The 16,797-nt window shown below is 46.4% G+C and overlaps 2 protein-coding genes across 3 annotated transcripts in view; one reads left to right on the top strand and one right to left on the bottom strand.

Moving 5' to 3' along the window:
• The first annotated feature begins 505 nt into the window (after positions 1–505).
• On the top strand, positions 506–3,894 carry npm2b (nucleophosmin/nucleoplasmin, 2b). Of its 2 annotated transcripts, none has more exons than XM_064307739.1 (9): positions 506–721; positions 908–990; positions 1,089–1,202; positions 1,318–1,411; positions 1,563–1,690; positions 1,917–1,948; positions 2,713–2,746; positions 2,993–3,040; positions 3,194–3,894. In XM_064307739.1, exons 1-8 carry the CDS (start codon positions 670–672, stop codon positions 3,032–3,034), a joined length of 579 nt encoding a protein of 192 aa, XP_064163809.1. In that variant the 5' UTR covers positions 506–669; the 3' UTR covers positions 3,035–3,040; positions 3,194–3,894. The 2 variants fall into 2 exon arrangements, with proteins under 2 accessions (XP_064163809.1, XP_064163810.1); XM_064307740.1 differs by having other exon boundaries at positions 2,993–3,079.
• A 450-nt stretch (positions 3,895–4,344) lies between these two features.
• The window catches only part of LOC135239225 (unconventional myosin-XVIIIb-like), a 53,353-nt gene continuing 40,900 nt past the window's right edge, over positions 4,345–16,797 (bottom strand). Inside the window, exons 40-45 of the mRNA XM_064307741.1 lie at positions 16,387–16,572; positions 13,039–13,172; positions 12,383–12,424; positions 8,793–8,966; positions 4,987–5,882; positions 4,345–4,507 (exon numbers count right to left, since the gene is read on the bottom strand). Of these exons, the coding sequence (XP_064163811.1) occupies positions 4,988–5,882; positions 8,793–8,966; positions 12,383–12,424; positions 13,039–13,172; positions 16,387–16,572 (1,431 nt within the window). The 3' untranslated portion in view covers positions 4,345–4,507; position 4,987. The remainder of the gene's footprint in view (positions 4,508–4,986; positions 5,883–8,792; positions 8,967–12,382; positions 12,425–13,038; positions 13,173–16,386; positions 16,573–16,797) is intronic.

The raw sequence follows: 16,797 nt of genomic DNA, 5'->3' as shown, positions 1-16,797 counted from the left end.
GTGCAAACAGCTGCACATTTTTGTTTTCGATCCGATGGAAAACAACTCCATTGCATTCATTTAAAATGGAAGATGGATACTGACTAATTACTTTTTAATTGCATTGACATTTGAGCAGTTTTGATCACAAATGAGTAGGGAAAAGCGACGCTATGGTTGATTCTGCATTGCGAGGAACAGCAAGAGGAAGACGTCGGGTCACATCCATTGGCAATAATCACGCACGACCAGCCTGACGTTGTTTGCTAGTTGCCATCGAATGCCTTATTGGCACGTTTCCAAAACCGCAAAAAAAAAAAAACTGCACCAGAATTCATGTTTATTTTGGGCCTTGTGTTATATTAGAGATGCGCTACGTTACCGTATTTTTACTCTACATTGCCCGTTTCTAAATCTTAGTTGTCTAATTACGTGATCGCTCGCGATTGTTTCGCGTTAGTTCATTTTATTGGACTCACCTGATTTTGCCACGTGTTCTCCTTTATAGCCGTCTAATTGGGAAGAGGTTCCGCTTTTCCGGTGGTCGCCTAGTTCTTAAACGGAAATACTTCCTCGTAAAAGTTTGCATTTAATAGTTGCAGCGCATTGTGCGTGTTTCAAAATCAGAGTAGGCCAATTAATTAATTTATTATTTTTCTCCAAGTTTTCTTTTCAGCGTCTTTAGGAAAAATGTCAGTTGGCGATGTTAACAAAGCCGAAAAACCGGTTTCGACTCTATGGGGTACAGTCATTTTATAGACAATTTTGATGTAATATTGCAAAGGAATCGGTTTTATAAAATTTAATTTGGGCTATTCGAGAAGTTTAACGGACATCAAGTATGGTTTTTAAACAGTAACAACAAATGTGGGTTGCTAAGTGAAGAGTAATGCCCTGTGATCATTCTTATAATCTATTTGTTTAAAAGGTTGCGAGCTAAATGAGAACAACAGGACTGGCAAGTTTAAAACCGATGATTCAAAGCATCAACACCAGCTTGCACTGAGGACCGTAGGTTCAATATTTGTGTCATTTTAGCAACTGACCAATCTGATTCGACTCACGTTACGATGAGCTGTAAATAAAAGCTATCGGTTTTGCTTTCCTAGATGTGTTTGGGTGAGTCCGCGAAGGATGAATTTAATATCGTTGAGCTGATGACGGGCGAAGATGAAAGCAAGGCGTTTCCGATGGCGACGCTGCGAGCTTCCGGAATGCCAACGGTGAGTGTGGCATTGTCAGATGGGTTCCATTCACAGAACCTTGCAGCTACGGTTTATGAATTTCGTTGACTTGAGGCCGTATGTATTCTAATTTAATTTCATCATGCTTTAACAGGTGAATCTCTCTGGTGTGGACTTGCACCCTCCAATAACGTTCCATTTGAAATATGGCTCTGGACCAGTGTATATATGTGGAGAACATGTTGCCTGTAAGTTCAGCCAAGCAGAACTTGAGGTGTCTGATAAGTATAAACAATTCTGACTTCCAATGTGTGTGTTTATGCATATGAGAGCATGCAACTCCCAGTTTTGGTCTGCAACCAACTGTAGCAGCTTGTGAGATTGATTACTTAATTGCAGTGGAGGATGATTACTTGGATGAAGAGATGGATGAGGAAGAAGAGTTGGCTGAAGAGGAAGAGGAGGATATTGAGGAGTCTCCCCCCAAACCTCTTAAGAAACCAGCAGCTAAGAATGGAGCAGGCAAGGTATGGGAAATGGCAGGTTCCCACATCAGCATGAAATTGAAATGCGTTTGCATTAATGCATTTAATATGTAATACAGGTTTTTATTTGTGAGTTTGCATATGTGGCTCCTTCCTCCATTTTGATTTTGGAAATCTAAATGAGACCAGGCTTTTGCATGCGACTGCTTGTGTGTAGACGGCAGGGAAGACGTGCAGTGCAGGCTGACTTGTCAATTCTCCCCTGTAGAGAAAGAAGCCAGAGGAAGCAGACGAAGAGGGGTAAATGACTGCGCGATGGCGTTCATTCAAACTCGTACTACACAGCAGCATGAACACTTATAATCGATTTCAGATATCTAGCTTGAGTAGAAATCTGTGTAATGCCCCCCCCCCCCCAAAAAAAAACAGCAGTTCACCAACTTCTGCCACAACACGCCCTCAACCACCACCCCCACCCGCCCTCCACAAAACAAAACTCACATGTACCTTGTACCCTGGTCCAACCTGGGTCAGTCCTTGGTATATTTGAATGACCGCATGCACATGTCAAAGCACATCTATGGTTTTTAAGATTTCAGTTTCAGGCAAATTTAGGAAGCTGGTAATTGTGTCATGTCACTGTGTTCCTCAACTCTGCACTTATATCCTGGAATGTTCAAGGCCAGTGGTAACCAGCCCTGTTCCTGGAGATCTGCCATCCTGTAGGTTTTCATTTCAACCCTAATCTGGCACACCTGACTACTAGTTAGCAGCTCAACAAGATCTATAGCTTCTGAATGAAGTGTGCTTTGTTAGGGTTGGAATGAAAACCTACAGGACTGTAGATCTCCAGGAACTGGGGTGGTTTCCACGATTGTAGGTGAACACGCTGAAACTGATGTACTCTACTTGTGGCTGGAGGCTGCTAGGGTTCTGTTTCTATTTGTATTGTGCATTTGGAGTATTTATTCCAAATATTGAAATGATTCAAGCCGCAGAAATGGCTCTTGTCTGTATAAATGTGTGTTCATTAAAGTGTTTTTTTTTTTTTTCTCGTATGAAAGCACAGTCTCTGATGGCGAGAACCCCCCTAAAAAGGTATGTATATTTAAGATCTGGGGAAGGGGGGTGGAGGAGACTGTGCCTGCCAGGCCTCATTAATGCGCTCATCTGAATGCAGCACGCGTGCCTGGCTCCGGCCCCTTATCTAGGTGTTTTAATTGGGTTGCTGCGCCTCAAACCTAGCGGTGTAATGAAGTTTGCAGGATTCTGTTGGACAAGTGTTTCCCAAATTGAATTGACGGATAATCTTCCTGTCTCTTCAAAAAATTAAAATAAATGCAGGCAACAGGAAGAGGGCGAAAGCCAGCAGCGAAGAAAGTCTGAATTCTGGTAACATTAAAATTTTCCTGGACTTGATGCATGGTTATGGTATGTAAATATGACTTGTTAAATGTCATCACTGAATACCACAGATTGTAATGAATATGGGGAGGGGTGGGAAGTGTGATGCTGTAGGCCAGACCTGAGCTCTTTTAATTTCAGGTACTGGTTTGGGGAAGGAAAACTGGTGGCCATTCAGTAAAAGTTGACCGTTGGACCAGACCAGAGTCTCGAGTCTGAAGTGTGAAGAAAGCTTTGTTTTGGCCTGGTTGACATGACTGCCTCTCACAGGCCTAGGTCTGCTTCTCAAATGTTGTACAGTTTATCACAAGGTTCAATAAAATTGAATGCCTGTAGCCTTCTAAGCATCAATAGATGGCACCACTTATGTTTACCATTTACAAACTTGCTTGTAAACTTGCAAAAAAAAAAAAAAAATGTAATTCCCACCCCCCTCCCTTCCCACGTATTTGGCTTGGTGCTAAACACTCTAAGCTCAGATACTTTGAAACACTCCCCTGGGTTCCTCTTCTATAAATGTTGGGTTATAAACCAGATTGTTTATGTTTTTTTTTTTTTTTTTTTTTTTGTGCATTATCTTGTGCAGTCCCTTGCTTCACCTCCTCTGCCGTCACCATGCTGGTTGAACTTGAGACTCCGATCATTTAAGTGGGTATTTATAAAACTATGCGGAGTTGCAGCAGTGTTGCAGCATGCATGACTGACATAAATTTATATTTAACAATTCAGGCCTTGCCTGAAAATGTAACAAGTCATTCACACCTAGCTGTCCACTGTGTTCAAGTGGTTATTTTGGTGGGTCCATATCATATTGATTTGAATAAATGCATTTGCAGATCTCACCTTGAGTGTTTTTAACAGCATATTATTAATCAAAGGCACATTTTAATCTACTTAACTACTAAACAATCTACTTAATCTACCAAACAAATCCATTGTTTAGTGTGGAGAAGTTTGTTTGCTAGTGGATGTGAATTGAATATTTTTGCCTTTTGTGTGACTTTACTTTCTACAGGCAGTACAGGGTGATGTAGGCCACTGTTTCAGACTTAATGCTCAGTCTGTTCTAACGGGTTTCTTTTGCTGCTCTTCTCACTCCTGGAGTTTGAGATTGCTGGGTCTTGAGATCAGTGTTTCGGATCAGTTTTACTCTGGGGGGGGGGGGCCCTCTGCTTATTTGGCTTTAACAGGAATTGCTGATCACTAGGGAGTCCACATCGCTACAGTAGCCTGCCTTCAGTCTGCTCGTACACACAGACAGCTGTGACATACAGCAGGAGACGGCGACGAGCTTGGGTTTCAAAAGTCCCTTTATTTCTGTGTACAAACGGATTCTAGTGCTCAAAATGTATCTTCTGTGTGCGCATTCCACACGTGTCCTCCACATCCAGACCCCTCCCTCTGTAGTGCCAGGAAGACTCTGTCAAATCAAGCTGGAGCTCATGCTGCCCAATGCTAAGGAGAGGGTGGGGAGAGGAAAGGGAAGAGAGAGGTTCAGGATTTTGGCACAGTCATTCCCAAATTTTCATCTTTAAGCACCCTTAAATTCCTACCCTCTGAGGATTCCCCCCACATAGTTTCTAAAAAAGTATAACTTTTTTTTTACTGTCGGCGCCTAGCGCACAAAGCATGCCAAAGTAGTTCTGTATCCCAGCTGTATGAGGTTGTAGGGCATCATGAAGTGGGCGGGGCTCACTGACTGAAAGGTGTGATGCACCTATGAGGCATTGTGGGGTGTGGATAATAGAAACAGGTAATGCACTTGGGGTCAAGTGAAGTTGGGGTCAATTTCAGTAAATTGTGATAAAAATCAAGTGATTGAAAAATCCCCAACAGCTTTTTTTTGAATTGCAACTCAGTTGTCTGAATTGACTGAGCTGAAATGGAACTAGCCCAGCCCTGGAGGCCGTGTTTCCCGAAGGTGCGACGCTGACCTCAGTCGGCCTCAGCCTTGCGCAGGTACTTCTTCATGACGGCGGTGACGTCCCCCTCGCTGCCCTCGGCCTCCAGCCGCTCGCCCTGGGGCCCCCTGCGCTGGGACCCTCCCGAGCTGGAGGAGTCCGTGTCCGATTCGCGGCGGGAGCTCGCCCTGGAGGGGGGCAGCTCCCCGAAGTGGACGCTGAGGGCCCTCCGCGTGCCCCCCCTGAGAGAACCCCCCGACAGGCTGCTGGTGGACTGTGCCCGGCGGATGGCGGGCAGAATGTCCGAGCCGGCGTCCCCGGCGTCGTTATCCAGGTTCCCGAGGATACGGCGGTTCTGGAACACCAGAGGCTCCGCCCCCAGGGGAGACGATGACTCCCCGCCCTCCACCGCCAGGTCCGACAGGAGCCGGCGGCGGTGTGGCTGGGCAGAGCGGGCGGTGGGCGTGGCCAGGTGGTCGTCCTCCTCCTCGGGGATGGAGAGGTTGGAGGGTCGGAGGCGTGGCCCGAGGGCAGAGGAGACGGAGGAGGTGAGGGAATCGCAGGAGCTGAAACGGGTCATCTTACCGCTCCCCGCGGCCCCGCCCGTCCCCGTCTCGGACAGCGCGCGCAGGCTGGAGGCGCGCGGCAGCAGGGGGCTGGGGGGTTTTAGGATGCCCGGGCGGGGCTCCTCCACCCCCTCGTCGCTCCCTGCAGAGAGGGCGGAGGCTCTCCTGCGCAGGACGGAGGCTCCGGTGGTCTGGTAGATGGGGAGAGACACGCCACTGCCCTCCCCCTCCCCTCCGCCCCTCTCCCACCCCGCCCGCCTCTTCCGCAGACCCTCCAGCAGCTCGGAGAGGGCCGAAGAGGATGACGCCCTGCCCAGACCCCCCTGCCCCGACTGGTCATCCTCTGGCTCCAATGAGCAAGATCTGACAGAGGGAGAAATGAGAGGAGGGGAGGGAACAAGTGACTGGCCAATTCACACCATGACTTCAGCACTGGATGCATTTGACAGGTTTCTATTCACAGACGGACTTTCCGCTTTTCTGATCAGATTAATCCAAGAGTAATTTCCTCAGCATTATGAATGACACAGGCAATTTTTTTCTTGTTATTCTTTGTGCGCATTCATAAAAGCTGCAACCATGGCAAACGGCACAGAGGCAGAACCGTCATAGGCTTCAGCTGCCAGGCATGCTGTGCCTTTCAGAGTAGTCTGTCTAAACCCTACCCCCTTTCACTGCCAGCCAATCAGGTCGGGGGAAATTTTTTTTCTTTTTTAGAAATGGGAACGGAGGCATAAAATGCTGAAATTCAATGGCACGTCCAGCTTTTGTTCTGGTTTTCCTGCAGACTGAAAGAGCCTGAATGTTCCAACTGAAATGTGTTGTGGTGAAGTGTCACCATTTGAATGGATGCATGACACAAATTGGAATCCTGTGGTGATGGCTCCTGTGGTGCCACTGGACCAGACATGAGTTTTCTTGCTAAACAGCTGCAGTTTCAGCATAATGACATGCACTACAAATAAATGTACTGCAGATGAAAAATAATAAAACCTCACATTTGTGTACAGTGCAATCTAAGTATTTGGACACAATTTTTGTTGTTTTGGCTCTGTACTCCAGCACATTTAATTTCAAATGAAACAATGTCAGCTATAATTTTACATCCACATTGGTGCAGGAATTACAGGCCATTTTATACATAGTTCAAGTTTAGGGGACCAAATGTAATTGGACAAATTAACAATCTTAAAGTTGTGATATTTAGTATTTGGTTGCAAATAATTTTCATTCTATGTCTGCCTGAAGTGTGAAACCTATAGACATCACCAGACACTGGGTATCTTCCCTGGTGATGTTCTGCCAGGCCAGAATTGCAACCATCTTCAGCTCCTATTCATTTTTGGGGATTTCTGCCCATGTTCTTAACACAACATTATGATGCTGATGCAACAGTCACGATTGGTAACTGAAAGCAATGGAGCTCAAGAACATTGACTTAGAATTTTGAAAAAGCATTCCAAAATACCCACTCTTAAATAACTGCGCATGCCTGAAAACAAAATGTGACAAAATGTGATGTTTTGTTCCATCCCTATTGTGACACTGAAGGTTGTGTTCCATCCACATTGTGACACTAAATGCTTTGTTCATTTCCACTGTGATGGTGTATGTTGCTTTCCTTCTCCGTTGTGACACAAAATGTTTTGTTCCACCACCACTGTGACAGGAAATGTTGCTTTCGACTTGCATTTTCTCATTGAATGCTGTTGTGACACAAAAGGCTGTGTTCCATAACCATTGTGAGGCACAATTCTTTTCTCCATCACCAGCTCAACTAAAAACATATAGTCTACAGAAGTAAACAGTTGAGGGAGTGAGAGAGAAATAGTGTACTGTTATATCATGCTTTATATCCAAACTTGAAAAATTCTCCATTATCCCAAATTCTGTTTGCCTCACACAGGTAACGGTGTGACGACCATCATGTAAGGGTGTGCAGAGGATAATCATTCAAGCAGTAGTATATGGTACATACTGTAAACTACTTACTATGCTGCACTGTAGATATATAAGAAATTGGAAGGCGTAGGATCTCGTTTTTCTAAATATGCAATAGAAATAGTGTGAAATAGATTGTTTTAATGAAATGCAACTATGGTGCAGCTATGTTAAATATGAAGATAAAACAGGAGTTTTAGGCTCCTGAATAGTCGCATTGTCTTCTGATTCCGGTGTGATTCAGCACTAAAGTGCTTAGTTTAAGTCATTCACCAGAGGGTCCACACAGCTAGTTTTCAAGTTCTCAATTGGCAGACACTGCAGACACTGTGGCCCTCCAGGATTTGAGTTTTGCACGCTTGCTTTAGAAGCATAGTGAGATTAGCTCTGTTAGAATCAATTCCAAATCCGAAACATTGCCAACCAGGCAGAATCAATACAGTTCCACGAGGATATAAAATTCTGACCAATGTGAAGGAGCCTGTTTTGCATGTCCTAACACTGGCTTAAAGCAGTATTTGAATCAATCTTTGCAGTTGTGTGTCACAATTAAGTCCTAAGCAGGCAAAGACACATGACCGTAAATCAAAGGAGAACAAGGGGGGGTATTACCACCAGGGGAAATGTCAGACGACATCCAATTAATTAATCAAGAGGATGCTTTTAGCTAATTGCAGCTTGCTGACGGAACATCTGCCAAGCCTGTGTAGGGTATGGAGGCCGATGGCCAGAAAACTGCAGCCCTGCAAAAGGAGCGATGCGGGGCTGTTGTAATGGAGGGCCATTATAACGAATGGCTGCCACAATACGGCAAAAGCTTGAGAGGGCGTTCTCCGTTCCCGCCTTTTCCTGCTTCCCACAGAATCGGACACAAAAGCGCATCGTGAACAGTGGGAGGTGGGATAAGTGGGTGTGTCCAGGATCATCAAAATACCGAGTGTCATCAAAATGCGCTTCCCAACGGTTCTGCTGCAATTCACTGGAAACTAACTTAAGGCAGTGTATTACAATAACGGACTGCTCTGCTGGAATTACCACTGGTTGATAACTCAGTATAGTTCAGCATTTAAGCCCCGCCTCTTCCATGCCCTGCCACACCTTCTGTGGAAAATAAGGGCATATTCAAAACTCCAAAACATTTGGTGAATAACTAAATGAATAACTAAATGACTTAAATAAAAAAAGTACCGAACTGAATGATTGCAAAACGATGCAGGTATTGAGACTAAAAGGGCCTTCTGTGATTGGCCTTTATAGTGTGGCCAGTTTAATTACTTTAATTCATTGTTGCTCTTTTTTGCCCTCTTGACATGCCCAATTTCGGCGACTCACCGGAAGCTGTAGGTGCTCATGGTGTCGGCGATTGACTGGCGCCCTCCTAGGCTGCCTGTGGTACTGCTCCCGCCGTAAGGTGAGCTTCCTCTGGCCCTCGGGACGCCCAGCCATTGGCGGATCCCCTCGCCAACGTCCTCCGTGCCCACGGATCCTGCGCTGGACACGCTGTCACTATGGCAACAACAGTACGGGTCAGCCAGATGCCCCTCTGACGCCGCCACCCTCCATTTTGTCTGAGGCTCATGCGGCCGTGCATACAAGATAAGGAGCAAGAGGCATGCACACCATAACACCCATTCAAACACACAGAGGACTCTACCCAGCTGTACGTAACACTAGTGATCATCATGCCTTAGCTTCAGTTTAGTGATATACAACATTGTGACGTTTTGTCGATCAGTGTTGAATGGGTACATCATTACAAGACAAAATAACCCACTTGACCATTTTTAGAACGGATCGAACAAACCGTGATCGGCTGAGTTAACTTTTCATGTTTTTCAACGTGAGCACCAGTTGAAGGGATTCTATGGCCATATAAATAATTTGCAGACAATGGAAGAAAAATCTATCGAAATAGTATTTCTTGCTGTTTCTTCACGTGTGTCTTTCAGTTAATCAAACCATGTCCATGACATGGTCTAGTCTTTTTGCCACAGAAATCATGATAAAATCACTTTGCTGCTATAGCTCTAATCAGTGTGTGAAATTAACACTAGCCGCCAGCCAAATGCTGGTAAAATATATCCATGGCTGGTAAGTTTGTCTGCTTTACCAGCCACCCATCGTTTGGAGGTCTTGTTCCACTCTAAATATTTAGTTGTCTGATAAAACTGAAATTGGCCGGTGAATTTTGGGGTGCACCAGCCACTGTGGTCAGCGGACAAAAAAAGTTAGTTTCCTGCCCGGGCTATAATGTACTGCCCACACAAATAGTTGCACACACATTTGTACACGTGTGTGTATGGTAGTAGTTAGCCTTACTTTCTTACACTTACTTTCAGGGGTAGGAATTTTGTTTTGTACTTTCAGGGGTAGGAATTATCTTGTTTTTTGTTTGTTTAGAATACATTAAAGATCAAATGCTAAATGCTACAGTTCAACCAAGCAAATGAATTTTTCAAGGAAATCACTTTTTTTCACTACAAACAAATGCTCATTATTTGTGATTGGTGTGATGTGTAGAGGCAGTTGTGGAACAAGACCGGTGGAAATAGGGAACTTTGGCCTTCCAGGTCCCCAGGTGCAGGTTCGAACCCCCCGGGGATGGCCCTGCTACATTCACAGTGTGAGTGCCCTTCAGCAAGGAGCATAACTCGAGCACAATCTGAGAATATACAGCCATAAATGAAGTAGTGTGGGCAAAACTGACTAAATAAATAAATAAATAAATAAATAAATAAATAAATGTTCTTCAAGCCGCCATGGATTAGGATGTTTGCTGAGCTTAATAAATAAAAAAATGAGAAGATTTTCTGTGGGCAGAAAAGGGTTTCTTCAGCCTTGCACGGATGTCTCCATCCATTGAAATGAAATAAATAAATAAAAATCTAAGAGGATGTGGTGAGGAAGAAAAAGAAGAAATTGCCATGCCAACATTCCTTCTGACAGTCGCATTCATCGTAAAAGCCTCCACTGACACACATTTACCCTTTCAGAGTCTCCCCTGACACTCAGGAAAGGGAGGGGGGAGACTTGGAGAGAGGGAGAGGAGAACAGTGGGAGAGGGGGGAGGGGGAGAGAGGAAAAAGGAGAGGGGGAGTAAGGGAGCCATAGAGAGAGGTCGGGCCTCTGACGAATGTACATGTATTATTCAGGTGACAAGGCATATCACAGCTGGTGAACTTTCAAAGGAATGCCTCATTACAGGAGAAGCCTTTCTGTATCTCACCAGGCAGTGTATATCAAGAGTGTGAGTGAGTGTGTGTGTGTGTGTGTGTGTGCCTGTGAATGTATGTGTCTCTGTGCAGGAATGTGTGTGTGTGTGTGTGTGGTATGTGTGTGTGCATATGAATGTAAATTAATGTATGTGTGTGTGTGTGTGTCTGTGTGTGTGCATATGAATGTATGTGTTTTTTCTTGTGTGTGTGTGTGTGTGTGTGTGTGTGTGTGTGTGAGGATATGTATAAATGCGTATGTCTGTGTGGGAGCGTGTGTATGTGTATATGCAAGTCTGAGTGTGTGTTCAGTTGCTGCTGTGGTAGAACAGCGTCATGCACACATTCTGAAACACACGCTTCACACACTCAGACGCTCAGCCGCATGCTGTGGTCTGCAGCAGCCTGGCCGTCAGAGCTGCAGCTCTTCTGATGACCCGGGTTTGACTGCATCACAAGAAGCCGCGCTTTAAGACTGACCGCGGCGGAGCGCGACAGACCGAGGACGGGCGCGAAACTTCAGCGAAAGTCGGAGACCTCGAGGCGCTAAAACCCGCACGCGCCATCAGATTCGCTTTCTGAGAACGGCTACGGCGCTTAAGAGGAACAAAACAGTGCTGACAGCTCCCTCGTCATTTTCCGCCATGTCAACAGCTACCGAAGCGTCCGTCACCAGCGAGCGCCGCTCCAGAGCGACTTTTCCACAAACAGCCACACACGGAGCCGAATGAACTCCGGCAGGAAAGTGACAACGGCAGCTACAGGTTGTGTTCTCCTCAGCAAGTTACCGTAGCAAACCTTACAGGCAGAGCACGAGCAGGTGCCTTTGAAAATTTCATCGAGTAACATTTGTTACTAATACCTCTTCCTGCGAATCCGTCAAGGATAATATGTTTTTCAGGACACGGAATAGGGTGATTTTGTTTTTTTTGATGACCGTCTATGGGTGAAATTGTGGGCTGTTATAAACTCATCTCGGCTCAGACATATTTTGTGTACACGAATCTCAAACTCATGTCAATGAAAAATGTAACCTACAGGTGAGGCTATATATAAAAAGTGACACGTTTTCAAAGTGAACCATTGCAGTTTGCAAAATGGCTGCGTTTCCCTTAAAATGATGTGAGGTTGGGAAGGCCTCAGGGGACTGGAGCAGCAGCTCTTCCAAACTGGCACCAAAGGCTTTTATTTCCATAAATATTTCTGATGAAATTTCCACTCTACTTTCATGTAATTAGATAAATTGGTTTTGGAAAAATTATTTGAAATTTCACTTCGGTCCCTAAACAGACACTTTCATTTTTTAAAAATAATATTATTTAAAAAATGATCAGTAAGGTTATACTTTAATTATTTATCAATGATATATTATTAATGCTTAGCATCCTATATATTATTAAATTTTATTAATCATTAAAATTATTCAATAAACATGAATTCGTCAAAGCCTGTATAACTATATACAGTTGTACATACGCAAATTCAAAATAGTTGTTGATTTTAGTGAACTTTGTCACAAAGTTTCAGGCCTTTCTTAAGCTAGACCTTCAAACCCAAAAGAACAGCCAAGCTGTAGACTCTTCTTAAGATGTTTTTATGCAGCCAGACCCAAGGCTCTGCAATGCAGTTAGGCCACAACCACAGAAAACAAGAATATGGGGACGAAATGGAGGGAGTGAAAAGATGGAATGAAGGAGGTGGGGTTCTTACGGATCTCTTTTTCTAGAAAAGGAATCCACTGCCGTCTGAACACTGGAGAAGGAGGGAGGGAGGGAGGGAGAGAGAGAGAGAGAGAGAGAGAGAGCGAGAGAGAGATAGGCAGGGAAGAGTATAAAAGTGACAGGTCATTGTGGGTATGCAGCTGTGATCAGATCAGTTTTTGTTCCTGTGGCAGCCTGTCAGTCAAGGTGTTGCTCTGGCAGCCTGTGTGTGTGTGACGCGGTGCGTACAGATGTGTTTGCGTGGGTAATAGAATTCGGCTAATAGAATTGCAGCCGAGGTGCGACAGCACGCCACTGAGGGTGCGCTGGTGTGACAGTGTGAGTAATCGTGTGACAGTGTGTGTGCCAACGTGTCAGTGTGACTGGGTGACTGTGTTTGGGCGATTAGTCAACAGCGTGTTCCCGCGTCAGTCAGAGGGGAGGGTCGGACATCTTATGTAACGGGAGCAGAGCGGAGCGCTCCGGCTTACTTTAGAAAGACCAGTCTGTAATGAAAAAAAACAATCCATGTCCCCATAATATAACCTCTGCTGTCGTGAGAGATCTGTTCACAGCCCTGAAACATGAAACGTCCGTCTGAGGCGCTGGTCTGTATCTGATCCTATTGCTATCGAGGGCGTGTTTGCGCGCAGCAGCGCCCCCTACCTCTCACTGTCGCTCTCGTCGCTCGACTCCACCTCCTCCAGGGCTGCCTGCAGATCGACGATCCGCCGGATCGACGTCTCCAGATCGGCTTGCAATGTCTGTCTGACCGCACTCAACTCCTCCACTTGCATCTCCTGTGTGAGTAGGTGGGGACAACCGAGAGACAGAAAGACAGACAGATAGAGAAGCAAATGAAAAATCGACAGCAATCACACGTAGAAATGGTGCACTGTGAACAGTTTAATCTTTAAATGTTGAAAAAGACATTTTGAGAAAAAGCCCACTGTTCACACTGTCCTTCTCTTCAATATTAGCGCCTAATGATAAATTTTTACCATCAGCCTAAAATGAGATTCAGGTAGGAACGAGGAAATGTTGTCCAGATGGAGAGGGGTTTGACATTATTAATGAAATAAGGTCAATGAAAAAAAAAATTCTTTTTAATTCTGCAGTGTTTCCACTTTTCATTAAAACTCCAGCAAGGCGGCTCCTCGGTCTGCTGTAATGAAGGTCAGTGTCTCCGGAAGGTAAACAGGAGAGAAAATGAAATTTCCTTAAGGAAAGAGGTGAGGCGCAGGGCATGGGTAAGAGCGATTTCCCCCGTGCTCAGTCAAAGCTGGGGCTGACACGTGTGCTGCCAGTAACCGTTTTTATCTCTCCACTTCAAACAGCACTCATACGATATTTCATGCCCACAATCCAGAGTCCCCTTGGCCAGTGGCAGCTGTCGAGAGAATTATTTGATAATTAAAATAACACTGGAAGGGAGACAGAGCTAAGATGCTGTAAATCAATTGATTTATTTGATTCATCTTCCCTTTTTTCACATTCACTCTCTTTCTCTCTCACTCCCTCACGCTCTCTCTCTCTCTCTACCAGCATGCACCACCCCTGTCTCAGAATGATTAATTCTCATTGTCTCCTCAAGGTTATTGATACAACAAATCCTATTTCACTCCTCCCATCACCATGACAACTACACCTCTAGACCCCTCGTCCCCGACCCCCCTCCCTTTCATAGCCACTACCCTGGCAAACCCCTTGTGTGTGTGTGTGTGTGTGTGTGTGCGTGCGTGTGTGTGTGTGTGTGTGTGAGCGTGTGTGCGCGCGTGTGTGTGCGTGTGGGCGCGCATGTGTGTGTGTGTGTGTGTGTGTGTGCCTGTGTGTGTGTGCGTGTGTGTGCGTGTGTGTGTGTGTGTGTGTGTGAGGGTGTGTGTGTGGTGTGTGTGCATGTGCGTGTGGGCGCGCGTGTGTGTGTGTGTGTATGTGCGTGTGTGTGTGCATGTGTGTGTGCGCGCGTGTTCTGTGTGTGTGTGTGTGTGTGTGCATACATGCATGTGTGTGTGCGTCTATGAGCACACTGGTGAAAAAAGGAGCCTGACGCCAGTGAAAGTCTGAAGTTGTGCGCCACCGTTTGTTATGTCTGTATAGCATCGGTCCACTGTTTATCCAAGCAGAGCATCACATCTCTCTCTCCCACCCGCAACCAGGCAACAAAGCGCTGCTCTTTCTCGTGAGCAGCGACGGCCTGGGGAATCAGAGTGGGTACAGGAATGCGTGGGACTGAGCAGCCAATCAGATGCAGGGGGTGATTAAATGGGCAGAGGTGGGGAGCTGATTTCTTCTGAACCCTGCCAGCCAGAGTGTGTTTTCACCCTGCTGTCCGCCAGCTGAGCTGCGCAGTTATCGTGTCAGAGCGGCGCAGCTCGTGCGCAGGCAGACGACAGGTGCCCGACCCCCAGTGACTGAAGCAGGCGTGACAATCATGCCAATTGTGTGTCGCCCCATAGTCCTCCTTCTCTGCCACAGTCAGTACTACGTTACAGAGGCTGGGGCATAGCTCTGTTCCAAGGAATACCTCTTTATCTGCATGCATAGCATATTTTAAAAGAAGAATTTCACTTCTTTCAAATTACATTTACTGAAATTGCGCTGTTTTTAAAATCTTCATTAATTTCCGATTAAAAGTGTCCACAATGTACAGCCACTTACCGAAACACACAAGCATAGCAGACGTGCAAAAGGAAGTGCCGTCTCAGCACTAATCCGCACAGGGGACCTGGTGCAGGCTGTATCAGCCTCCAGCCCAGCGGAAGCACGCAGACTGTCCCAGCGCGGCGAGTGTCTCTAGTGACCGCCTGCAGTCCCTTGTGTGGTTCCTCCCCCTGTGTCCTCAGTAGTGAGGTTTTCCGAACACACGCACACACCGTCTCTCTGGGGACGTCCGGGCCCTCATTCTTGGAGGGCATTTCCTCTGTACGTCCAAGAGCAGCCAAGCAGGGCTGAATGTGTTCTGTTCTCAGATTGTTCAAATTTACCTGAATCCTGTGACCCAAATCTGGATCAGACAAGACTAATCAAACTCATGAATGTTTCACAGTGTTTCAGTACCTTCCCAATTCACTCAGTTCACACAGGAACAAATCGAGGTTTGGATAAACCTCTCCCCCCCTCCCTGGGGGTACAGTCATCAAAAGGAATTGATCGAGAGGTGGGCTGGTCAATCATCGTGTCTGTTTTTGTCTGTACATTTCGAAAGAGATCCTTGGAGATCAAACTCTACAGGTCTGCAGGAATGGTCTGGATGTTCGATAAGAATTTAGGGAGGTTATTTCCTAAACGGGCTTTGACTGCATCAGCCGCCGAAAGTCTGAAAGCTTTGCAGCCTTTTTCAATCTTTGGGAATCCTGTATCAACCACAGCGGTGCCCCTAGGCTGATACTGTAATGAATTGCCACTCTCTCCAGTGCGTAGCGGCCCTTACCATCAGGGACTGGGATTCTGCAGCATTGTAGCGTTGTTGAAAGCCCAATTTACTTCCAACCATCAATATGGTTCATGGAGGCACAGCGCTGCAGAATCTTTGGTAGCTGGTAGCTGAGGCCGTGCATTAAAGTATGCAGTGCACAGATTTCACAGGATAGTGGAAGACTTCCCGTGGAATATCTTGTCATTATTAATTCTCTTTGTTACCATTATGGGCCCCGATCAACCAGTGTTTCAATATTACCCCCAACCCCCAGTGGCTGTTACAGCATATTGTGGCCCCAGTTGTAGTAAATTTAGTTCACCCCTCCTATAGGTCTTACAAAGTAATATGCCCCTCGCTCCAGACTGTGTGTCAGTATATTATGCCTTCCTCATTTCAAATTGGTGTTACAGCCAATTACCGTGACTTCCAGTTGGTGTCACAGTATATTATGTCCCAACTCCACCTGGTGTGACGGTATATTATTTCCCTCTCCAGCTGTCACAGTGGATCATGTCCCGGCTCTAGCTGGTGCTGCGGTGCATTATGTCCCCCCTGCAGCAGGAGCTATGCCATGCAGAGTTCCCGGTGGCTCTCACCAGCTCCATGCGCCGGCGGCTGCTGTCCTGCTCCCGCTGGGTCAGGTCCTCCACCTCCAGCCGCATGTCGGCCAGCCTCTGCTGGTAGTAGCGCGCGTTCTCCCTTTCCCGAGCCTCCGCCTGGGCCGCCTGCTCCAGCTCCTCCCCCATCCGAACCACGCTGTCCCGAAGCCTCAGCACCAGAACCTGGGGGGGGGGGGGCAGAAAGAGGGGTCACCTCCCCACGCAGACAGACAGGTGCAATACGGTGGCGGGCGGGCGTCTGCGTGGGCAAAGCTGGGCCGCTGACAGAGACGGATCTCCTCCCGGCTAATCCTTTTATTTTTTGCGGGAAACTCCGCTCTGAACCGCGGAGAAAGCCGCCGCCACAGTTCTCATCGCTCAATGTGCAAGAGGAATGACCTGCCACTC

This window comes from Anguilla rostrata, chromosome 14, assembly GCF_018555375.3.
Source record: "Anguilla rostrata isolate EN2019 chromosome 14, ASM1855537v3, whole genome shotgun sequence".
NCBI lineage: Eukaryota > Metazoa > Chordata > Actinopteri > Anguilliformes > Anguillidae > Anguilla > Anguilla rostrata.
This window is presented reverse-complemented; position numbering and strand designations above follow the sequence as displayed.

Coding starts and splice junctions, on each gene's coding strand:
- npm2b (XM_064307739.1), top strand. CDS start 670: ATGTCAGTTGGCGATGTTAACAAAGCCGAAAAACCGGTTTCGACTCTA. Junction 1,412..1,562: donor ATGTGGAGAACATGTTGCCT/GTAAGTTCAGCC, acceptor ACTTAATTGCAG/TGGAGGATGATTACTTGGAT. Junction 1,691..1,916: donor CTAAGAATGGAGCAGGCAAG/GTATGGGAAATG, acceptor TCTCCCCTGTAG/AGAAAGAAGCCAGAGGAAGC.